Genomic DNA, 25,559 nt, shown 5'->3' on the forward strand with positions numbered 1-25,559 from the left:
GCTAAACTTGGTGGGTGTCAAAATAGCTAGCCGTGATGGCTGGGCTATCTACTCAGAATATTGCAAAATGTGCTTTCACCAAAAAGCTATTTTAAAATCGGACACCTCGATTGCACAAAGGAGTTCTGTATCTATAATTCTTAAATTAATTGTTATGTTTTTTGTGAACGTTTATCGTGAGTAATTTAGTAAATTCACCGGAAGTGTTCGGTGGGAATGCTAGTTCTGAACGTCACATGCTAATGTAAAAAGCTGGTTTTTGATATAAATATGAACTTGATTGAACAAAACATGCATGTATTGTTTAACATAATGTCCTAGGCGTGTCATCTGATGAAGATCATCAAAGGTTAGTGCTGCATTTAGCTGTGGTTTAGTTTTTTGTGACATTATATGCTAGCTTGAAAAATGGGTTTTGCTTTCACTGTAAAGCCTTTTTGAAATCGGACAGTGTGGTTAGATAAAGGAGAGTCTTGTCTTTAAAATGCTGTAAAATAGTCATATGTTTGAAAAGGAAGTTTTTGTATTTTTGAGGAATTTGTAATTCGCGCCACGCCTATCATTGGATATTGGAGCAGGTGTTCCGCTAGCGGAACGTCTAGATGTAAGAGGTTAATAGAACCAACCCTTTAGTAAATCCGCTACAATCACGCAGTAACGTTAGTGTACAGGGCCCTGGTGGCAATAAATTAGTAATACCAAAAGCTTACCTTGACTTGGAAGAGTTCCAGTGTTGTATTGGATAGTCATAGCCAGCTAGCTAACATAGCATCCCTCTGTTTGAACAGTGTGCTTCAGTAGGCTAAACTAGCTAGCTGCATTTGCTAACTTAGTGAAACTGAAAGTGAACAAAAAATGTCAAAATCTCTCTCTATTTCTCTCTTGCTTCTCCTTCATTTTGGAAGAAATTCATGTTTTCATACCTGTTCAACTATTGTCTTTCTCTCTCTTTGAGTCAACTACTCACCACATTTTATACACTGCAGTGCTAGCTAGCTGTTGCTTATGATTTCAGTACTAGATTAATTATCTGATTCTTTGATTAGGTGGACAACATGTCAGTTCATGCTGCAAGAAATCTGATAGGCTGGAGGATGTCCTCCGGAAGTTGTCATAATTACTGTGTAAGTCTATGGACGGGGGTGAGGAACACGTGCCTCCTGGGTTTTGTATTGAAGTCAATGTACCTAGAGGAGGACTGAAGCTAGCTGTCTTCTGGCTACACCATGGTGCTACCCTACAGAGTGCTGTTGAGGCTACTGGAGACCTTCTTTGCAAAATAGTGTGTTTTAATCAATTGACGTGATTGTGTTTAGTATAGTTTAATCTAAAAATACTAACTTTTTAAATGTTTTACAATTTACATTTTTATAAAATTCACTGAGGAGGATGGTCCTCCCCTTCCTCCTCTGAGGAGCCTCCACTGGCACACACACACATACACATGAATGCAAGCAAGCACACACACAACTGCACAAATGCACACACATACGCACACACACGTATTTAGATATTTTCTCCACGCTCTTCATATAATAATTAGGAAACATCACTCTGGATCATCATTCATCTTTTGCCACAGAATCTGAATCTCCTCTCTGTAACACACAGCGCTCTGTTATTCCCCCTTCTTCTTTGTCCTCCTTGGTCCACCTTTTTCCCTCTTCTCCTCGTCATCCAGCTCCTCTTCCTCCTCTCCGTGCGGCACTCTCAGGTGAAGAAAGTGGGCAATTCTTCCCTCTGAATTGACCCTTGACCCTGGGACGAGGAAGAGGCTATTGTTAACTTCATACGACACCGGGATTGAGTTTGACAATAGCCAGTGAAAAATCAGAGCGCCAAATTCAAAACCACAAATCTAATAATTTCAATTTCTCAAACATACGACTATTTTACACCATTTTAAAGATACACTTCTCCTGAATTGAACCACGTTGTCCGATTTCAAAAAGGCTTTACAGCGAAAGCAAAACATTAGATTATGTTAGGAGAGTACATAGACAAAAATAACCACACAGCCATTTTCCAAGCAACTAGATGCATCACAAATACCCAAAACACAGCTAAATGAAGCACTAACCTTTGACGATCTTCATCAGATGACACTCCTAGGACATCATGTAACACAATACATGCATTTTGTGTTCCATAAAGTTCATATTTATATCCAAAAAACAGCATTTTACATTGGCGCGTGACGTTCAGAAAATATTTTGCCTCCAATACTGGCGGTGAATCAGCACAACAATTTACAAAAATACTCATCATAAACGTTGATAAAATATTAAACTGTTATTCAAAGAATTATAGATGAACATCTCCTTTATGCAGCCGCTGTGACAGATTTAAAAAAAGCTTCACGAGAAAAGCACACTTTGCAATAATCTGAGTACTGCGCTCAGAAAAATACACTAGGCAATACAGATACCCGCCATTTTGGAGTCATCTAAAATCATAAATAGCATTAGAAATATTCACTTACCTTTGATGATCTTCATCAGAAGGCACTTCCAGGAATCCCAGGTCCACAATAAATGTTGTTTTGTTCGATAAAGTCCATAATTTATGTCCAAATACCTCCTTGTTGTTAGCGCGTTCAGTTAGCTACTCCAAATGTAGGAAGCGCGCGGAAAATGTCACGATGAAAAGTAAAAAAAGTTCCATTTACGTTCGGGCAAACATGTCAAACGTTGTAAAGCATCAATCTTTAGGGCCTTTTTAACGTCAAACTTCATTAATATTCCAACCGGACGATTCCATTGTCTTGAAAAACGTTTTGGAACACAGCTACCTCCTCACGTGAATGCGCACCAATGAACTGATGTCCTTCCCTGAGTCAACAACTTCCCAGCCTTCTTGTTTGCTCTCTGTTCACTGCAAAAGGCTGAAACAAGGTTCTAAAGACTGTTGACATCTAGTGGAAGCCTTAGGAAATGCTAAATGAATCCTTAGTCACTGTGTGTTAGATAGGCAATGACTTGGAAAGATTCCATGCATCAGATTTCCACTTCCTGGTAGGATTGTTCTCAGGTTTTTGCCTGCCATATGAGTTCTGTTATACTCACAGACATCATTCAAACAGTTTTAGAAACTTCAGAGTGTTTTCTATCCAAATCTACTAATAATATGCATATCCTAGCTTCTAGATGTTGTGCAAGTGTGTTCTGCTCAACATCCGACCAGAGGATCCGGTTAGCAGTCTGGTGCAACCTGTGCCGGTTCCACGCTTCTGGCCTCAAGTGTGCCTCTCTAGTCCGGTACGTCATGTGTCTCCTCCTCGCACTCTCCCTGAAGTGCGTGTCCCCAGTCCGGTGTGTCCTGTGCCTGCTCCTCGCACTCTCCCTCAAGTGCGTGTCCCCAGTCCGGTGTGTCCTGTGCCTGCTCCTCGCACTCTCCCTCAAGTGTGCCTTCCCAGTCCGGTACATCCTGTGCCTGCTCCTCGCACTCTCCTTCAAATGCGCCTTCCCAGTCAGGTACATCCTGTGCCTGCTCCCCACACTCACCCTGAAGTGCGTCTCACCAGTCTGGCAGCACCTGTGCCGGCTCCACGCACTAGGCCTCCAGTGCGCCTTCCCAGTCTGGTGCGTCCTGTGCCTGCTCCTCGCACTCGCCCTGAGGTGCGTGTCACCAGTCCGGTGCCACCTGTGCCGGCCCCACGCATCAGGCCTCCAGTGCGCCTTCCCGTTCCAGAGCTTCCGGCGACGGTCCCCAGTCCAGAGCTTCCGGCGACGGTCCCCAGTCCAGAGCTTCCGGCGACGGTCCCCAGTCCAGAGCTTCCGGCAACGGTCCCCAGTCCAGAGCTTCCGGCAACGGTCCCCAGTCCAGAGCTTCCGGCGACAGTTCACAGTCCGGAATCTCCTGAGACGGTCCACAGTCCGGAACCTCCAGCTCCATGGCCGGAGACTTCCCCTGCGCCGATGCCCAGTCCAAGCACGGCGTCCAGTCCTGCTCCATGGCCGGAGTCTTCTTCTGCGCCGGTGCTCAGTCCAGATACGGCGTCCAGTCCTGCTCCAGGGCAGGAGCCTCTCTCTGAGCCGATGCCCAGTCCAGGCACGGTGTTCAGTCCAGCTCCAAGGACGGAGCCTTCCCCTGCGCCGATGCCCAGTCCAAGCACGGCGTCCAGTCCTGCTCCATGGCAGGAGCCTTCCTCTGCACTGATGTCCAGTCCAGATCTGGTGTCCAGTCCCGCTCCATGGCAGGAGCTTTCCTTGAGACCGAGGTCGAGGCCAGGCACAGTGTTCAGCCCGGGTCCATGGCTGGATCCATGAGATGAACGGGTTCTTCGGCCCGCACCAGAGCCGCCACCAAAGCTGGCGGATCCACGAGCTGAGCGGGTTCTTCGTCCCGCACCAGAGCCGCCCCTGATGCTGGCGGATCCGCTGGATGAGTGGTGTCTTTGTCCCGCACCAGAGCCGCCACCGACACTAATCACACCCCCTACCCTCCCCATTTGGTTTCAGGTTTTGCGGCCGCAGTCCGCACCTTTGGGGGGGGGGGGGCGGGGGGGGGGGGGCACTGTCACGCTCTGACCATAGAGAACCATTGTTTCTCTATGGTATAGTAGGTCAGGGCGTGACTAGGGAGCGATTTGGTATATGGATGTCTATGTTGTATTCTAGTTGATTATTTCTATGTGGGTATTCTAGTTTTCATATTTCTAGGTTGGTGTGCTTGATATGGTTCCCAATTAGAGACAGCTGGTTATCGTTGTCTCTAATTGGGGATCATATTTAAGACGCATATTTTCCACCTCTGTTTTATGGGATATTGTTTTGAGTTAGTGCACGTAGCACCTCTTAGTTACGGTTCGTTGTTTCGTTGTTTCTTTGTTGTTTTGTGCGTTTGTAATATTATATATGTGGAAGCCATATCGCGCTGCACCTTGGTCCGATATTTATTCCAACGATCGTGACAAAGGTGTACTGTCAAAGGTTGTTTGTTTTGCTTCTTATCCAAGTGTTTTTTTAGTAACAAACAGATTACACCTTCAAGAGTGAGTGAGCGAGCTAGATCATGTATTTGTGTGTGAGTGCATGCATGCAAGCGAGCGATAGAGTATTTCTGCTGATGCTCCTTCTGCGTTCCAATTCTCTACCCTTCAGCCTTAAGTGTGCACTTGTTCACTTGCTGCATTTAAAAATAAAGCACTGGTGTGAAAGTTGTGGAAACTCCCTCTATTCCATGCTTACACCAATTCAATGCTTTGAAATGGGTGAGTGTGGGGAGGGGTGCAGGAGCGCTCACTGCGTGGGACTTGGAACATAACACCCATGTTGTGCTTCTCTCACCAGTGGTGGAGACAGGGGATATATCCAGGCTCTCCTCACAGTCCACGCTTTCCTCCCCAGAGAAGTCATCTGTCTCTTCGGGGTCACAGGTTCCCAAAGACTTCATGCGGGCTTGAGCCATCCTCTGTACGGCTGTGAAACCACACAGGCAGACAGACAGACAGAATGACAGACAGACACAGGCACAGAAAAGAGGGTAATAGTTTTTAGAACCAAAACAGTTTTAAGATCAGCTATGCCAAAAATGCCAAACTGTACTTAAGTATGCAGCCACAGAAAGAAATGGACGCACAGACAGATCGGGACACGAGACTTAATGCAAGGCTTCAGGTATTTCTAATAGTAAATATACTATATTATAAGGAACGGGTCATGTGAGCGTGTGTGTGATGTTGCCTGTCTGCACTGCAGCTGTGTGCCCCATCCTATAATCCTGGATGATCCAGAGCAGTGGAGACTCACAGCTGTCTCTGCCCCTAATCTCACAACACCCACACGTTCACACACACGTTCACTTACACACACACACGCACACACACAAACAAACCCAACACACACACCTCATGATTAAGCCATTTCCACTTAAAACCCTTTCAGTCAAGACGGATATAGACTAATCCCAGGCCAGAAAACATGGCTACAGACAGGAAGTGGTTTCCTCAACTCTCCCAAATGCTTTATGGGTCACTGATGACATAATAAGATGATGGATAGTCAACCTACCTTTGAGTGATGGAGGCTGGTACACATGCGCATTGATTTTCTTGGTGAGGACGCCATTTTCCCCAATGACCCACTATGCAGGTAAAGAGAAAAACAATGTCAAATCTACAAAGGCACACTATTCCCTATGTAAGGCACTACTGGCCAAAAGTAGTGTGCAATATAGGGATCAGGGTGCCATTTAGGCTGCATCAGACTAATTCACTGCACATCCAACACATGGCATAAGAAACTTTGTCCTCAAATGAAAACTGAGACAACCACAACAGATTGTGACATAATGCAATGGTCTTCACACCTGGTTCTTGAGAGCCACAAAGTGTGCAGACTTTAGTTACAGTCCAACATTCACACACCTGATTCAAGTAATCAAAGTTTTGATAAGACATGTACAGATGTAGGATCTTCATTTGATCACCCTGTTGCAGTAGAACCTTCCTGCAATGCAGGAATATTAAAACTTGTAGTGTATTTGAGGTTTAAAAAGGCTTCTGATGTTTGTAATTTCCACTTTGAAATTTCAGACTTGATTTTCCCTTATGATAAATGTATCAACCACTACAGAAATGTCCATAGAGTCGATGTGCATGCTCGCAGAAATCTAATTAGCATAATACAAAAATCCGCATCAAAATCAGTTTTAAGATGCAGATATCTATTTGCATGGGCTGCGCCTCAATCCACCACATCCACCAATGCGGTGGAAGGTGAACGAACTACAGTGGTGTTTGTCAGACCCCCCCCCCCCCAAAAAAAAAATATTCTCACGAAAACAAATGGTTTGGCCTACAAAACTAATATGACCAATATGGAAAGATAAGACTCTCACGAACACGATGGTGTCCATTTTGCTTGTCTGAAGGTAGCCCGGTACTAGTGTACAACATTTATGGAAGTGTACAGTGAGGGAAAAAAGTATTTGATCCCCTGCTGATTTTGTACGTTTGCCCACTGACAAAGAAATGATCAGTCTATCATTTTAATGGTAGGTTTATTTGAACAGTGAGAGATAGAATAACAACAAAACAATCCAGAAAAACACATGACAAAAATGTTATAAATTGATTAGCATTTTAATGAGGGAAATAAGTATTTGACCCCTCTGCAAAACATGACTTAGTACTTGGTGGCAAAACCCTTGTTGGCAATCACAGAGGTCAGACGTTTCTTGTAGTTGGCCACTAGGTTTGCACACATCTCAGGAGGGATTTTGTCCAACTCCTCTTTGCAGATCTTCTCCAAGTCATTAAGGTTTCGAGGCTGACATTTGGCAACTCGAACCTTCAGCTCCCTCCACAGATTTTCTATGGGATTAAGGTCTGGAGATTGGCTGGGCCACTCCAGGACCTTAATGTGCTTCTTCTTGATCCACTCCTTTGTTGCCTTGGCCGTGTGTTTTGGGTCATTGTCATGCTGGAATACCCATCCACGACCCATTTTCAATGCCCTGGCTGAGGGAAGGAGGTTCTCACCCAAGATTTGACGGTACATGGCCCTGTCCATCGTCCCTTTGATGCGGTGAAGTTGTCCTATCCCTTTAGCAGAAAAACACCCCCAAAGCATAATGTTTCCACCTCCATGTTTGACGGTGGGGATGATGTTCTTGGGGTCATAGGCAGCATTCCTCCTCCTCCAAACACGGCGAGTTGAGTTGATGCCAAAGAGCTCCATTTTGGTCTCATCTGACCACAGCACTCACCCAGTTGTCCTCTGAATCATTCAGATGTTCATTGGCAAACTTCAGACGGGGATGTATATGTGCTTTCTTGAGCAGGGGGACCTTGCGGGCACTGCAGGATTTCAGTCTTTCACGGCGTAGTGTGTTACCAATTGTTTTCTTGGTGACTATGGTCCCAGCTGCCTTGAGATCATTGACAAGATCCTCCCGTGTAGTTCTGGGCTGATTCCTCACCATTCTCATGATCATTGCAACTCCACGAGGTGAGATCTTGCATGGAGCCCCAGGCCGAGGGAGATTGACAGTTCTTTTGTGTTTCTTCCATTTGCGAATAATCGCACCAACTGTTGTCACCTTCTCACCAAGCTGCTTGGCGATGGTCTTGTAGCCCATTCCAGCCTTGTCTAGGTCTACAATCTTGTCCCTGACATCCTTGGAGAGCTCTTTGGTCTTCGCCATGGTGGAGAGTTTGGAATCTGATTGATTGATTGCTTCTATGGACAGGTGTCTTTTATACAGGTAACAAACTGAGATTAGGAGCACTCCCTTTGAGAGTGTGCTCTTAATCTCAGCTAGTTACCTGTATAAAAGACACCTGGGAGCCAGAAATCTTTCTGATTGAGAGGGGGTCAAATACTTATTTCCCCCATTAAAATGCAAATCAATTTATAACATTTTTTAAATGCGTTTTTCTGGATTTTCTGTTGTTATTCTGTCTCTCACTGTTCAAATAAAGCTACCATTAAAATTATAGACTGATCATTTCTTTGTCAGTGGGAAAACTTACAAAATCAGCAGGGGATCAAATACTTTTTTCCCTCACTGTATATGGAGGTAGTTTAGTGCCCAAATTCTTTATTTTAATATGGGTCAAAAAATAGCAAAAAATACTTCCTGATCGTTCTTATACCTCTCAGATATAGGACAGACACTTTAAAACATAACTTATTTTGATGTATTTTTCCACTATCTGTTATTTCATGAGTGAATCTGTTATTCAAAGTGTTTCTATGGGCTAAATGGGTCCTAAAATTCATAATCAAATAGCTAAATGATCTTAAAACAATTCCATATGTTAGTTTAGTAGAACCCACCCCCCTCCTCCTGTTTTAGATTCAGGATTATTTTCCTATTGTAGCAAATTAAGATCCTACATCTGTACTAGTTTTAAACGGGTGTGATAGAGCTGGGCTTGATCAAAAATCCTGCACAACCCATTGCTCTCCAGGACAAGGGTTGGGGGACCGCCACTGACATAATGTAATTGAATGCTGTGGTTAGTACTTCAAGGACTGCATGTAGGTTTAGTGGTGGGATAGTTCTTTCAGACATTTAAGGTGGTGCTGTTTTACCTGGAAATTGTCGTTTTCCTCCTCAGGAGATGGTTGGTCTGTCAAACGGAATAGCGTAGCGGGTGTTGGTCTCCGCCTCCGAATCTGAACAAAAGTGAAAGCATTTGTTTGGATTCAATTTCTCAAACTGCTTACGGGTGAATCCTAACTTCCACCTCATTCCAATTTTCATTTAATTGACAATGCATGACCAAGTGAAAATTTGAGTGACCAACTACTGTTCTGTAGTAGTGAACGAGACAAGGCATGCCAGCCCGTGATAAAACACGATTCTGAAATTTGGGCCCTGGATTGTCCAAAATCAGGATTACATCATGTTGAAAATGCACGTCCTGGTTTATGAGTCTTGCTGGGATCGAGATAGCCGGATTACAGTTCCCTCCACTATTTTGCTTTATTTCCTTATCCTCAGCCTCTGTAATCTTGTGCTTTTTCCACCACAGCCTAATCCTGGCTGTTCCTTCCCTCATCTGATGCACTTCCAGTTCTCTTCACAAATACTCTTGGACAATCTTACAGCCTCTCCCCCTGTTCTTTAGTCAGACAGGCAGACAGTCACGTGGTCCCGTGTCGCTCAGTTGGTAGAGCATGGTGTTTGCAACACCAGGGTTGTGGGTTCGATTCCCACGGGGGACCAGTTCAGGAAAAAAAATGTATGAAATGTAAGTCGCTCTGGATAAGAGCATCTGCTAAATGACGTAAATGTAACTCTCATGCACTCATTTCAAGTCCAGTCTACATCCATTGCTGTCTCACTTGCCTGCTGCATCTCCCTCCCTCATACATGCTGTATCCACTGACTCTCCTCCTGACCTGGCCAAGGGGAAGAGCTGGTGGAGGAAGGAGAGTACACATAAAAAATACTTATACTATGGTCTAAATACTCTAGTGTTATTACATTTATATACTATAGTATTCATTGTAGTGTTTTTGCAGACATGACTGTAGTATACTATATTTACCATAGTGTTTTTGCGGACATGACTAGTATACTGTAGTGTTTTTGCAGACATGACTGTAGTTTATGGTAGTGTTTGAGGACATTAATGTAGTATTTACTGTAGTGTTTTTGCCGACATGACTGTAGTATTTACACAGACATGACTAGAATACTGCAGTGTTTTTGCAGACATGACTGCAGTACTTACTAAAGTGTTTTTGAGGACATGAGTAGTATATTGTAGTAACACCTGCCGACTAGGGTTAGCTAAAATGGCATGGAGTATGGTTTATTTAAAAGGAGATACAGAAAGGTGCAGATAATAACAGTCAAAAACAGCAATGAATATAATTAATGGAAATAATCAATGTCAAAATGCAAATGAAATAAGCATATAAATGGGTAAAGCTATATAGCAGGAGTTACTACAATACACTAGTCATGTCCACAAAACACGTACAGTCATGTCCGGAAAAACACTACAATGAATTCTACCGTATACTAGACATGAATACTATAATATATTAGACATGTCCGCAAAAACACTACAGTGAATACTACAATAAAGTCAGCAGAAACACTACAATGATTACTAATAGTATATAGATTTACTTAGACCATAGTATACATTTGTATTTCTTCCTGTGGGTTAGCTGTAAATGTAACAGGACTACAATTTTTTCTTTTACCTTTATTTAACTAGGCAAGTCAGTTAAGAACAATTTCTTATTTTCAATGACAGCCTAGGAACACTGGGTTAACTGCCTTGTTCAGGGGCAGAACAACAGATTTTTACCTTGTCAGCTCAGAGATTCAATCTTGCAACCTTTCGGTTACTAGTCCAACGCTCTAACCTCTAGGCTACCTGCCGCCCCAATGGAAATTATTCTCGACAAATGTCTAAATGCATTGTATCCACATTTGTGGTTGTACTGTGTTTTTAAATAGTCAAATAAAATAAATCAAGGGATACTACAGTGTGGAGTATACTATAATATTTTATAGTAAGCACTACACGATTGAAGGGGAACCTCAGGAAATCATTGGCAGGAGCTCCCCAAGGACAGTACATTCAAATCAAAACAGCATTGACCAAGCTAGCTAGCAGTCCAATCGATCAAAAAATTCTAAAGTAAGCATTACAGTGTGTAGTACAGTATTCTACACAGTATACTTTCTAAAGTAAGCACTACATGATCAAGGGATATTACAGTGTGTAGTATAGTATTCTACAGTACACTCAAAAATATTATAGCAAGCACTACACGATCAAGTGATACTAAAGTGTGTAGTGTATAAGTATCCAATATACTACAAGATTCTATAGCAAGCATGACACGATTGAAGGATATTACAGTGTGTAGTATAGAATTATCCAGTATACTACAAAATTCTATAGTAAGCACTACACGATCGAGGAGGATATTACAGTGTGTAATATAATTGTAACGATGTACGCTGAGAAACACAAACAACGCACCGACATGAAACAGAGTCAATAACACCTGAGGAAAGAGCCAAGGGGAGAGACAGATATAGGGAAGATAATCAAGGAGGTGATGGAGTCCAGGTGAGTGTCATGAGGCGCAGGTGCGCGAAACGATGGTGACAGGTGCGCGAGACGATGGTGACAGGTGTGCAGGACCTGATGACCAAGAGGCCGGAGAGGGAGTATACGTGACAATAGTATTTTACATTATACTACAAAATTCTAAAGTTAGTACTCCACATGATCAAGGGATAGTTGTCACGTCCTGACCAGTAAAGGGGTTATTTGTTATTTTAGTTTGGTCAGGACGTGGCAGGGGGTGTTTGTTTAGAGTGTTTCGGGGTTTGTTGGGCTATGGTATTATGTAAGAGGGGTGTTCGTTTAGAGTGTTCCGGGGTTTTTGGTCTATGTTCTAGGTTAGTGATTTTCTATGTTCAGTCTAGTTTTCTACTTCTATGTTTAGGGTTTTTTGATTGACCTTCAATTGGAGGCAGCTGTTCCTCGTTGCCTCTGATTGAAGGTCCTATGTATAGGGGTGTTTGTGCTATGGGATTTGTGGGTAGTTATTTCCTGTTTTGTGTCTGTGCACCTGACAGGACTGTTTAGTGGTGTTCGTTGTTTTGTATACGTGATTTGTTTGTTTTTCCTTCTTTTGATTTAATAAAGAAGATGAGTATACACGTTCCCGCTGCACCTTGGTCCAATCCTTACGACACCCGTTACATTAGTACAGTGTGTAGTATGGTATACTACAAAAGTCTATAGTAAGCACTACACAATAGAGGGATACTACAGTGTAGAGTATAAGATTTTACAGTTTACTACAGAATTCTATATCATTCTATAGAAAGTTCTATGGTAAACTGTAGTATTCTTTTTATGTGGGTAGGAGGCCAGAACTGAAGGGCATCACTTTAAATTCCCCTCCTTCTCCTCACAACTAGTCTGCAGTCTACAGTCTACATGGTAGCCTCGAGAGCCCAGGTTTCAGATGGCCACGCAAGACAACTGTCAAGATGATGTGCAATTCCACCAATATTGCTACGTCGATATATGTTAAGTAGTAGTAATATAATGTACCGCAGTGGGCTTATTGAAGCTAATTGGAGTAACTTTGAAGTTACGAAAAGGATACAGATGTTATTCAGTTATTGGGTTGACTATACAATTCCTATTGGTTAATTGACAGAGCATGTGACTTTATTTTAGCGTATTTAAACCCCCTGTTTTTGTGTTCCAGGTGGCCAACTACAGGAAGTGAACGCAGTCCGGTGGCATGGTGGCGCCTTGTGTGAGAGAGCGCGTAGCCGATATGTTTGGTGAGAGCACATGGTTAATGGAGATGTGCTGTAGTGAATACATTCTGAGAAAATAAAATGCATACCTGCCTGCTGGACTATGTTGCTTCCTGTACCCCTTTGTTTGGTTAGTATATTTGTTCTGTGATTTTAAGTAGCATGGTTTTAAGAGTAAAAAAATCCAGAAATTGATATTGGGATGAAGCGTAACTGAATTGAGAAATGGCTATAACGAAATGTGCTGACGCCATGACGTAAACCATGCCTTACAAAATAAATGTTAAACGGTCTTTTGTGTTCTGCCTCTGCTTCACGCTGCCTGCTCAATCACAAACCTAGAACCTGTCACTTATCCACCTTGTGATACTTACATTCAGCAATATTTCCAAGGCAACACATTCACTACCCACGTGTCAATTGAAACATTGGTCTACTATACTAACATCTATTTTTAGAACGCTATATCTCACTTCAATCACTCAAATTAATTAAATTATGATATACAGTTGAGCTGTTGAACTCAGTAATATCCAGTGCTGAAAATGATTCGAGATAACGATAGAATGGGTATCCACAATTCATGTCTATAAATGTCCATTCTAGTTTATTTTTCTAGGTTTTATTTATTCCTCACCAAAAGAAAACAAGTGAAATACTAAACAGTACATAATTATATATATATTTTTTTTTAAATGCTAAAAACATTGCAGGTGAGTTGGAAACCCAAAAGGGATTTAATGAAAACCACACCACAAAAAAACAATATACAAATCTAAGTTTTAAAGTGTTCAAACAGTAAATGTACCTCACATACTCAGTATACATTAAAAAGAACATATTTGATTATGTGTGTGAGAGTTAGACTACATGGAGGAGACAACTGGGTAGTTTGGTTTATCAGGAGTCTACCCCTAGTCTACGCTTGAAGTTGAGGGATGTTGTTTTGGCAATGTGAAGATAGGAATTGCAGAGTATGGAACCTCATATCTGATAGAGAATTGACTATGTGAGGTGTGGCAGTGGGGAGGGTGAAGGTTATCACAGTGTCTTGATGGTGCCGGAAGAAATGGCTGCCGTTTTACGGGCTCCTAACCAATCCTATTGTGTGTGTTTTTTCGTGTTATTTGTAACTTATTTTGTACATAATGTTTCTGCCACCGTCTCTTAGGACCGAAAAGAGCTTCTGGATATCAGGATAGCGATTACTCACTACGTACTGGACGAAGATTTTTTTTCTCTAGCGAGTCAGACCCGAAGGATTTACTTCAGACACCCGACAAGGCCCAAATCCCTGTCATTTGCATGAAGAAGAGACGGAGATATCGGGGACGTAGGTCAAGGGTGCCTTGCAAGGATCCGACTGCAAGTGAGTAATCCCCCTCTACCATCAGTCCTATTAGCCAACGTGGAATCATTGGATAACAAAATGGATGAGCTCCGTTCACGACTATCCTACCAACGGGACATTAAAAACGGTAATATCTTATGTTTCACTGAGTCGTGGCTAAATGACGACATGGATAACATACAGCTGGCGGGGTTTCGGTCCATTGTCAAGATAGAACATCTGCCTCCAGGTGGCGGTGGCAGTCTGTGTCTATTTGTAAATAACAGCTGGTGCACGAAATCTAATACTATGAAAGTCTCTAGGTTTTGCTCGCCTGAGGTAGAGTATCTCATGATAAGCTGTAGACCACACTATTTACCAAGAGAGTTTTCATCTATATTTTCATAGCTGTCTATTTACCACCACAAACCGATACTGGCACTAAGACCGCACTCAATGAGCTGTATAGGGCCATCAGCAAACAAGAAAATGCTCACCCAGAGGCGGCGCTCCTACTGGCCGGGGACTTTAATGCAGGGAAACTGATTTCTACCAGCATGTTAAATGTGCAACCAGAGGGAAAAAAACTCTAGACCACCTTTACTCCACACACAGAGACATGTACAAAGCTCTCCTTCGCCCTCCATTTGGCAAATCTGACCATAACTCTATCCTCCTGATTCCTGCTTACAAGCAAAAACTAAAGCAGGAAGTACCAGTGACTCGCTTAATAAGGAAGTGGTCAGATGACACAGATGCTAAGCTACAGGACTGTTTTGCTAGCACAGACTGGAATATGTTGCGGGATTCTTCCAATGGCATTGAGGAGTACACCACATCAGTTACTGGCTTAATCAATAAGTGCAATGATGACATTGTCCCCACAGTGACTGTACGTACATACCCCAACCAGAAGCCATGGATTACAGGCAACATCCGCGCTGAGCTAAAGGTTAGAGCTACCACTTTTAAGGAGCTGGACGCTAACCCGGACGCTTATTAGAAATCCTGCTATGCCCTCCGACGAACCATCCAACAGGCAAAGCATCAATACAGGACTAAAATTGAATCGTACTACACAGGCTCCGACGTTTGTCGGATGTGGCAGGGCTTGCAAACTATTACGGACTACAAAGGGAAGCACAGCCGCGAGCTGCCCAGTGACACAAGCCTACCAGATGAGCTAAATAACTTCTATGCTCGCCTCGAGGCAAGCAACACTGACGCATGCATGAGAGCATCAGCTGTTCCAGGCGACTGTGTGATCACGCTCTCCATAGCTGATGTGAGTAAGACCTTTAAACAGGTCAACATTCACAAGGCGGACAGATTAAACGGATTACCAGGACGTGTACTCTGAGCATGCACTGACCAACTGGCAAGTGTCTTCAATTATGTTTTCAACCTGTCCCTGACCGAGTCTGTAATACCAACATGTTTCAAGCAGACCACCATAGTCCCTGTGCCCAATAACACTAAGGTAACCTGCCTAAATGACTACTGACCCGTAGCACTCACGTCTGTAGCCATGAAGTGCTTTGAAAGGCTGGTCATGGCTCACAACTCCATTATCCCAGAAACCCTAGACCCACTCCAATTTGCATACCGCCCCAACAGATCCACAGATGATGCAATCTCTATTGCACTCCACACTGCCCTTTCCCACCTGGACAAAAGGAACACCTACGTAAGAATGCTATTCATTGACCACAGCTCAGCATTCAACACTATAGTGCCCTTAAAGGTCATCACTAAGCTAAGGACCCTAAGACTAAACACTTCCTTCTGCAACTGGTTCCTGGACTTCCTGACGGCCTGCCCCCAGGTGGTAAGGGTAGGTAACAACACATCTGCCACGCTGATCCTCAACACAGGGGCCCCTCAGGGGTGCATGCTCAGTCCCCTCCTGTACTCCCTGTTCACCCATGACTGCATGGCCAGGTACAACACCATCATGAAGTTTGCTGACGACACAACAGTGGTAGGCCTGATCACCAACAACGATGAGACAGCCTACATGGAGGAGGTCAGAAACATGGCAGTGTGTTGCCAGGATAACAACCTCTCCCTCAATGTGATCAAGACAGAGGAGATGATTGTGGGCTACAGAAAAAGGAGGACAAAGCACACCCCCATTCTCATCACCAAAACTATCACGGTCCAAACACACCAAGACAGTCGTGAAGAGGGCATGACAACACCTATTCCCCCTCAGGAAACTGAAAAGATTTGGCATGGGTCCTCAGATCCTCAAAAGGTTCTACTGCTGCACCATCGAGAGCATCCTGACTGGTTGCATCACAGCCTGGTATGGCAATTGCTCGGCCTCCGACTGCAAGGCACTACAAAGGGTAATGCGTAGTGGGCTAAGCTTCCTGCCATCCAGGACCTCTATACCAGGCAGTGTCAGAGGAAGGCCCAAAAAATTGCCAAAGACTCCAGCCACCCTAGTCATAGACTGTTCTCTCTGCTACCACACGGCAAGCGGTACTGGAGCGCCAAGTCTAGGTCCAAAAGGCTTCTTAACAGCTTCTAGCCCCAATCCATAAGACTCCTGAACAGCTAATCAAATGGCTACCTGGACTGTTTGCATTGTCCCCACCCCACCCCCCATTTTTATGCTGCTGCTACTCTCTGTTTATTATCCATGCATATTCACTTTACCTCTACCTAAATGTACATATTACCTCAATTACCTCGATTAACCGGTGCCCCCACACATTGACTCTGTACCGGTACCCCCTGTATATAGCCTCGCTACTGTTATTCTATTGTTACTCCTTAATTATTATTATTATTGATTTTTGATTTTTTTAAAGTATTTTTTACTTCAGTTTATTTTAGAAAATACTTTCTTAACACTTTTTCTTAAAACTGCATTGCTGGTTAAGGGCTTGTAAGTAAGCATTTCATTGTAAGGTCTACACCTGTTGTGTTCGGCGCATGTGACAAATACAATTTGATTTGATTTGATTTTGTCTTGTGTTGTATGCATGGATTTGAGAATTAACCTGGAGGAATCCATTGAAGGGTTTAGGTGGGCTATCTGGGAGGTATTGTATGTATATTTGCAGATAAAGGTGCATAATTGGAGTATATTAATGTTGTAGATAGACAGTATATTGAGTTTCTTAAACAGAGGGGAAGATGGAGCCAAGTAGTTAGAGAAGGTGTAGCCACCTCTCATTTATTCTGTGTGATGAGTCATTTGTGTAGGTAGGAAGCATACTGTATGTACTGTTCCAGACAATACTGCAGTAAATGAGATATGGCTAAATTAAGCTGTAGTATAGTGTTAGGAACTGTCGTGTCTTTGGCATCATTAAACTGAAGAGATGTTTATCCAATAACTCTGTAATTATTATTACGCGATTAAACTGATTAATCGTGTAACTGTAATTAACTAGGAGATCGGGGCACCAAGGAAAATATTCAGATTACAAAGTTATAATTTTCCTAATATAACTTTCAGATATCATAATATCTGATCTCTGAGTCTTCTGATTTAATGACGTATTCTTTACCTTGGTCAGTCTCATTCCAAACGTCGTAAATTTTTGGTTATCTGCACAAACCCAGTCTTCACTATTAGTCATCCATGCATCAATTGTCTTAAAATCATTTATTTACTAAACTAAATAATTTACAGAAAGGCATACAAAACAGTAGGTATTGTTACAAAGAAATGGTAGAGGAATGTGCCCTAGTGGGCTAAACCAGCATGGCGGCTTGTTAAACAAAAGGGGGGTGGGGTCAGCTGAGAAGGCACTACAGAGTTGATAAATATTAACAATTGAAATGCTAAGCCTTTGCACATGAACGCTCACTCATTCGGGAACAATTGCAATCAATATATATATATTTACGCTCAGTGTGTCGTCGGGATCTTTGTTGGAAAGGTCGTTCTGTTGGAGAGTTCTCTCTCTCTCTCTCTCTCTTGGTTAGAATGGATCTTTCAAAGTGGCATTCGTTCATGTCGTTATAGGACAGATGTTTCCGGCGGTTATCGCGTTCAATGATACCGAATTCCTAGCTGCAGACTAGTAATTAATATCAAAGACTTGTTCTTATTCTGTATCGATAGTCTAATAGTTTAACCACGTGGTATGGTTAAAGTTCAGTAGAGGGATGCATGGTCAAACCTATTAGCCAACTCGTAATGGAGTGGAGGCCTGGTCTGGTGATAGAAAATCTGGGTGGGGTTTATATTCGGAATGACAGAAAAAGGCTGTCTCATGACGCCAGGTCTCGTCCGTTCATAGGGGCGTGCCGATGACTTGGTAAAACTTTAAACAGAAAATACAATTCTCTCACATTAACATCTTACAAGCATCCCAACATATTCCAAATAGCTTTATCCTTATTCATTAATTTTATACAACCATTTAGATGTAAGGCTCATAGCTGAGGCTAGTATATAAACATTATTATGGTAATATGGCCGTATTGTCTCTCATGAGTTTCACAAAATTGTACCAAACGGACCAGTTCGTAGCTGGATTCTTCACCGATCTTTTATACCTTCTCCAGAACATAAATGTCGTTCGAATTCTCCCGTCCTGTGAGGTGGAAGAATTCCTTTGTCTTGCCATGAAAACACTCTGTCTCTTTATACTGTGGCCATGAGGCGGGACATTTTCTTAGGAATTTACGACCCTATTGTCTCTCATGAGTTTCACAAAATTGTACCAAACGGACCAGTTCGTAGCTGGATTCTTCACCAATCTTTTATACCTTCTCCAGAACATAAATGTCGTTCGAATTCTCCCATCCTGTGAGGTGGAAGAATTCCTTTGTCTCGCCATGAAAACACTCTGTCTCTTTATACTGTGGCCATGAGGCGGGACATTTTCTTAGGAATTTACGACCCCTTCTGACCACAGCAGCCTGGGTGTAGGAGACAGAGGGAGATGGTGAAGAAGTGCAGGGGGAGGTGCAGGGGGAGGGGGTCAACTGTGCTCGCTGTACCCAAAGAGGGCAACGTCATGACAGAACCAAACCAATAATCTTTCTGATGATACCAATGAACTTCATCACTTTGCTGCAGACAAAGTGAATATGATATTTCCAGGACAACTTTTCATCAACTAGAACACCTAGGTATCTGGTGGATGAAACCTGGTCCATTTCACTCCCACCAATTGAGATTCTGGCTGTTTTTTTCCCCTTCTTATTCTTACCACTTACCTTTCATCTTCTGCACATTCTACCATTCCAGTGTTTAATTGCTATATAGTAATTACTTCGCCACCACGGCCTATTTATTGCCTTACCTCTCTTATCCTACCTCATTTGCACATGCTGTATATAGATTTTTCTACTGTATTATTGACCGTATGTTTGTTTATTCCATGTGTAACTCTGTGTTGTTGTATGTGTCGAACTGCTTTGCTTTATCTTGGCCAGGTCGCAGTTGCAAATGAGAACGTGTTCTCAACTTGCCTACCTGGTTAAATAAAGGTGAAATAAATCAAATAAATAAAACCAGCAGGGTAAGTTGGCTAGCTTATTTACAGATATCGACACAAGCACATCAGCCATCACCAGTGAGAACCCTATGCTTCATCTTCATCATTGAGTGAGTCAGTGTCACTGGAACGTTTATTTTGTAGCCTACTGTAGTCAATACTATACACTGAGTGTGTACAAAACATTAGGAACATGTTCTGAAAATGTAGTTACACCCCCCTTTCGCCTTCAGAAGAGCCTCAATTTGTCGGGGCGTGGACTCTACAAGGTGTCAAAAGTGTTCCACAGCGGCGCTCCATGTTGACTCCAATGCTTCCCACGGTTGTGTCAAGTTGGCTGCATGTCCTTTGGGTGGTGGACCATTGTTGATGCACACGGGAAACTGTTGAGCATGAAAAACCCAGCAGCGTTGCAGTTCTTGACACATTCAAACCGGTGCGCCTGGCACCTACTACCATATCCTGAATGGCACACATACACAATTCAATTGTCTCAAGGCTTGAAAATCCTTCTTTAACCTGTCTCCTCCCCTTCATCTACACTGATTAAAGAGGATTTAACAAGTGACATCAATAAGGGATCATAGCTTTCACCTGGATTCACCTGGCTAGTCTATGTCATGGAAAGAGCAGGTGATCCTAATGTCTTGTACACTCAGTGTATACTATATAACAGGGTTTCCATTCGGAAAATGTGGCACCGGACAAGTGACTGGGAAGATTTACATTTATTGGACATTTGAGAAATGCACCAGTCATCCATATGTATTGGGTGCGTAACCCATTGGGGCAGCCGTGCAGCCAGCACCATGCAGCACCCATGCAGCCAGCACCATCAATAAACGAGGGATATTGGCCAAATGAGCCACACTCACATGTCCTTAAAAACAGTAGCACATGCAAAACTTCATAGCATATTGTTTTATTGTGTTTTACAGCTGTCAGAGATTTGAGCTCTAAATGCATCCGCGCATTGCATGCATAGGCCTATAGGCTTAGGGCCCACTGTCTGATATTAATATTTACAAAAATAAATATAAAGGAAGAGAAGCTTAGGCCTAGCCCCAGAGCGAGAGAGAGAGAGAGAGAGAGAGAGAGAGAGAGAGAGAGAGAGAGAGAGAGAGAGAGAAAGCGAGAGAGAGAGAGAGAGAGAGAGAGAGAGATGTCGGTGGCATGCTATTATACCAACATGTATTTCTTTATTCCTATCAGATAGGCTACTGAGTCTGCTATACAGCAGTGGCGGTCGGTGCCATTTAAGATGAGGGAGGACGATAATTTATTTTATTGCCTTATTTCTATTACTGCATATTGGATGACTGTCATTCATATTCCATTCTCCCAGCTCAATGTAACGTTGATAAGTTTAGGCTACTACATGATACTCAAATTTTCCCTATACCCATCACGAGGTTGCTACAACCTAGCCTATGAATTAAAGTTTACAACGTAGGTGCACAGGTCGAGAGACATTTGAGTGATCAAACTGACAGACATTGACACATTCAAAACCACCTTGCACAATCTTGCCTGCATCTAGCTGATCTAGAGTGTAATCATTAGTCCAACAGTTGCAAACAAGAGTTTCTATTGGACAAATTCAGGTATGTTTATCCCCGTTTCGTTCCGTTTGCTTCCGTTTAAGAAACGTTTTTCAACAGAATCGGCGGAATGAATACACCCCTGCTCACAGGCAACACAGTTCACTTTCATAGCAGTCACATAGAAACAGCACGATCCCTATGATCGTTGGATAATTCCTCCTCTCACCTTTTCCCTTTGCTTGTGGATTTCAGTGCGCAACACATCAGCTGTCTGTGACCTAGCAAAACCTTTCCCAGCCAAACCTTCATATTATAATTGCTAACCGCTACATACAGCCCGCATCATTGTCACCATATTAGCTAACATCAAGTCAACATAGCTACTAAAACTAACGCATCAGTAAACCCGCTACAATTATGCAGTACAGTGTACAGTTAGCAAGCAGTTTTGCAGTTACATCGGCGGGCCCAGGTCAGGTGGCAATAAACTCATAAAACCAAAAGCACACCTTGACTTGGAAGAGTTCCAGTGTTGGGTAGCGATAGCCTGCTAGGTAACACAGCATCCCTCTCTGTTTAAGGCGTGTGCTTGAGTAGGCTAAATTAGCTAGCTGCATTGGCTAGCTAAGTAAGTGAAAGTGAAAACAATACAAAATATAGCTTTCTCTCTCTTGCTTCTCCTTCATTTTTGAAGAAATTAATTTGTTCAAAACTGTTCAACTATTGTCTTTCTCTCTCTTTGAGTCAACTACTTACCACATTTTATGCACTACAGTGCTAGCTAGCTATAGCTTATGCTTCAGTGCTAGATTCATTCTCTGATCCTTTGATTGGGTGGAAAACATGTCAGTTCATGCTGCAAGAGCTCTGATAGGTTGGAGGTAGTCCTCCGGAAGTCTATGGAAGGGGGTGAGAACCTCGAGCCTCCTGGGTTTGTATTGAAGTCAAAGTACCCAGAGGAGGATGGAAACTAGCTGTCCTCTGGCTACACCATGGTGCTACCCTACTGTTGATGCTACTGTGGATCTTCATTGCAGGACAGTGTATTTTTCTATCAGAATCTTTTAAAATAAAGATAAGCATTATAATGTTAGATTATAAGAGTAACTCCGGTAGACCTAAAACATTCTTCCTCACTTCAAGTTCAACTGCAAGAGTCAGTCGGAGCACTGGTGTGCACTGCCTTCATAACATAGGCCTGCAGTATAGTAGGCTAACAGCCACGCCACACCAAACCTTCACAAAAGTTTCAAAACTTTATTAGGGTAATATCAAAAGTGTCAAGCCATTGTTTATAGTAAAAATACAAGAAGGATATTATGTGGCAGCAAACACAACATTATAATTGGAATTTATTTTGGCCAAATATTTTTTGTATAAATAATGTTTCTACTTGAATAGCTAGTTGCACTTTGTGTGGTATTAAACATATTCTGCTAATGTCTTCTATCATGTAAATTACGTAGCATTGCATGAAATCTGTTTATAAAAGGCCCATGTTCCCCCATGACCCTGCTAAAAAAACATCCCCATGTGTGGAAATCCTAAAAACGTGTCTGCTCAACTGTATGCCACTTCACAAATGCGATTATAGATGCATGAAATTCTTAATTATAAAGGGGACCCCCCCCCCAACTCAAAACGTCTTACCAGTGAATACAATGAAGTTGGATTTTAACATTTAAGATCATTTGTTTATCTGGAACCATTCAGAAAACTTGGCCATGTCTGAGTTCGCTTCATTGATTAGTGAATCGAAATTATTGTGTGATAAAATCAAGTTGGTATCATCAGCAAAAAGAATGGGAAGTATGGTAGAAAACACAGCAGCAAGGTCATTGATATACTGTAGATCAGGAATAACAAAGGTCCAAGGATCGAACCCTGTGGTATGCCACAGGATATCTTGGCCCTGGTAGATGCACAACTATTTGCATATACAAATTGTTCTCTATCATAAACATAATTATATTAGCATTTGTATGTATAATCATGCAAACCATAATAATGCAATTTAGCAAGTAATATTTCATCATCAACCGTGTTGAACGCTTTGTATAAATCTAGAAAGATGCCAAGCGCGTTGATTGATGACTTTATTTTGTTTGAGGATTCTTGGATTTTGTTAGTAAAATATACAGTATATTTTTTTGATATCCGAAGTAGATGGGCAAATTTGTTTGTACTATATACAGTGATACAACAGCCATTAAAAACATAAATATTACATCTCAAAACATAGCAGAATAGCTCCAAATAAAATGTCAGCCTGAATGAAGGGTAATATTAAAGCCAGAAATAGAGCTGACAACACTGTGGAAAAGCATAACAGGTTCAATGTTGACACTCTATTATACACCCATAGAGGCCTCTAGAGGCCAAAAGGCCATAGTAGCATAGGCAGCGCTGTTAATTGGCTTCCACCATTTTAATGTAGTCAACTGGGTGGGACATCCAACTTCATTGGCTGATCCCTCCTGGTGACCCTGTCAGAGTCATGTCCAACCGGGTCATCAGGAGGGATCAACCAATCATGAAGAAGAAAATGTACTACTTCAAAATGGAGATTGCCTCAATGGCGCTGCCCATGCTATCACATACACTATAATGGCACAGATACAAAGATGAGTCCTTCATCTACACTACATGACCAAAAGTACGTGACCTAATCGTCAAACATCTCATTCCAAAATCATGGGCATTAATATGGAGTTGGTCCCCCCTTTGCTGTTATAACAGCCTCCACTTTTCTGGGAAGGCTTTCCACTAGATGTTGGAACATTGCTGCGGGGACTTGCTTCCATTCAGCCCCAAAAGCATTAGTGAGGTCGGGCATGGATGTTGGGTGATTAGGCCTGGCTCGCAGTCGGCATTCCCATTCACCCCGAAGGTGTTTGATGGGGTTGAGGTCAGGGCTCTGTGCAGGCCAGTCAAGTTCTTCCACATCGATCTCAGCAAATCATTTCTGTATGAACCTCGCTTTGTGCACAGGGACATTGTCATGCTGAAACAGGAAAGGGCATTCCCCAAACTCTTGCCACAAAGATGAATGCACAGAATCGTCTAGAATGTCATTGTATGCTGTAGCGTTAAGACTTCACTTCACAGGAACTAAGGGGCCTAGCCTGAACCATGAAAAACAGCCGCAGACCATTATTCCTCCTCTGCCAAACTTTACAGTTGGCAATATGCATTCGGGCAGATTCTTCTCCTGGCATCTGCCAAACCCATATTCGTCCGTCGGACTGCCAGACGGTGAAGCGTGATTCATCACTCCAGAGAACGTTTCCACTGCTCCAGAGTTCAATGGAGGCGAGCTATACATCACTCCAGCAGACGCTTGGCATTGCGCATGGTGATCTTTGGCTTGTGTGCGACTGCGCGGCTGCAAAACCCATTTCATGAAGAACAGTTCTTGTGCTGACATTGATTCCAGAGGCAGTTTGGAACTCGGTAGTGAGTGTTGCAACCAAGGATAGGCAATTTTTACGTGCTTCAGCACTCGGCGGTCACATTCTGTGAGCTTGTGTGGCCTACCACTTTGCGGCTGAGCCGTTGATGCTCCTAGATGTTTCCACTTCACAATAACAACACTTACAGTTGAGAAGGGCAGCTCTAGCAGGGCAGAAATTTTATAAAATGACTTGTTGGAACGGTGGCATCCTGTGACAGTGCCACGCTGAATGTCACTGAGCTCTTCAGTAAGGCTAATCTACTGCCAATGTTTGTCTATGGAGATTGCATGGCTGTGTGCTCAATTTTATACACCTGTCAGCAACAGGTGTGGCTGAAATATCTAAATCCACTAATTTGAAGGTGTGTCCACATACGTTTGTATATATAGTGTATCTCTATGGACACACCTGAGCCACTCTGAGTTTGCAAGGTCCCCAAAAAGTGATGGAGACAAGACATGCATCCTCTGATCATTGATCTTAATGACCCATATACAGAATTACCCTATAAAACAGGGGTTGTGTTCATTAGGGCACACAACGGAAAACCTTTTCAAACATTTTGCAACTGAAAATGGAAATTTGGGTCTCTAATTGAACTAAGTCCAAGGTAGTCCCTACCTGTTTCAGCACATTCGAACACGGTTCATTTGGTGCCCAATGAACACAGCCCTGCATTTAACAACCTTTTTGAAAGATTTTTATGGATTAATGTACATCATACAGAGGACAGTATACATGTGTAAGTGATGAAAAACGGGTATGACATCGATGTTGTGTAGCCCTCCCTTTCTTGAGGTGGCGGTGGCTTGCTGTAGTCACCAATCAGCCAGAGTGGCCAGGGAGCCATTACATGAGGATGATTGACTGGGTAGATGGAATCTGGAGGGCCAGATTAGGTAACCCATGCGTCACGATGGAGAGGATCGGAGACGGGGTATAAGAGATGTAAGAACAGATTAAACTTTTATTCAAGCGACCAAGATTGTCATGAGAG

The 25,559-nt window shown here is 42.8% G+C and overlaps 1 protein-coding gene across 1 annotated transcript in view; it reads right to left on the reverse strand.

Moving 5' to 3' along the window:
* LOC106579370 (protein phosphatase 1 regulatory subunit 1B) overlaps positions 1-25,559 on the reverse strand; it is a 33,524-nt gene continuing 7,965 nt past the window's right edge. The window contains exons 2-5 of the mRNA XM_014159210.3: positions 9,042-9,125; positions 6,012-6,084; positions 5,289-5,420; positions 1-1,758 (exon numbers count right to left, since the gene is read on the reverse strand). Of these exons, the coding sequence (XP_014014685.1) occupies positions 1,619-1,758; positions 5,289-5,420; positions 6,012-6,084; positions 9,042-9,125 (429 nt within the window). The 3' untranslated portion in view covers positions 1-1,618. The remainder of the gene's footprint in view (positions 1,759-5,288; positions 5,421-6,011; positions 6,085-9,041; positions 9,126-25,559) is intronic.

This window comes from Salmo salar, chromosome 19, assembly GCF_965601325.2.
Source record: "Salmo salar chromosome 19, fSalSal1, whole genome shotgun sequence".
Taxonomy (NCBI): Eukaryota; Metazoa; Chordata; class Actinopteri; order Salmoniformes; family Salmonidae; genus Salmo; species Salmo salar.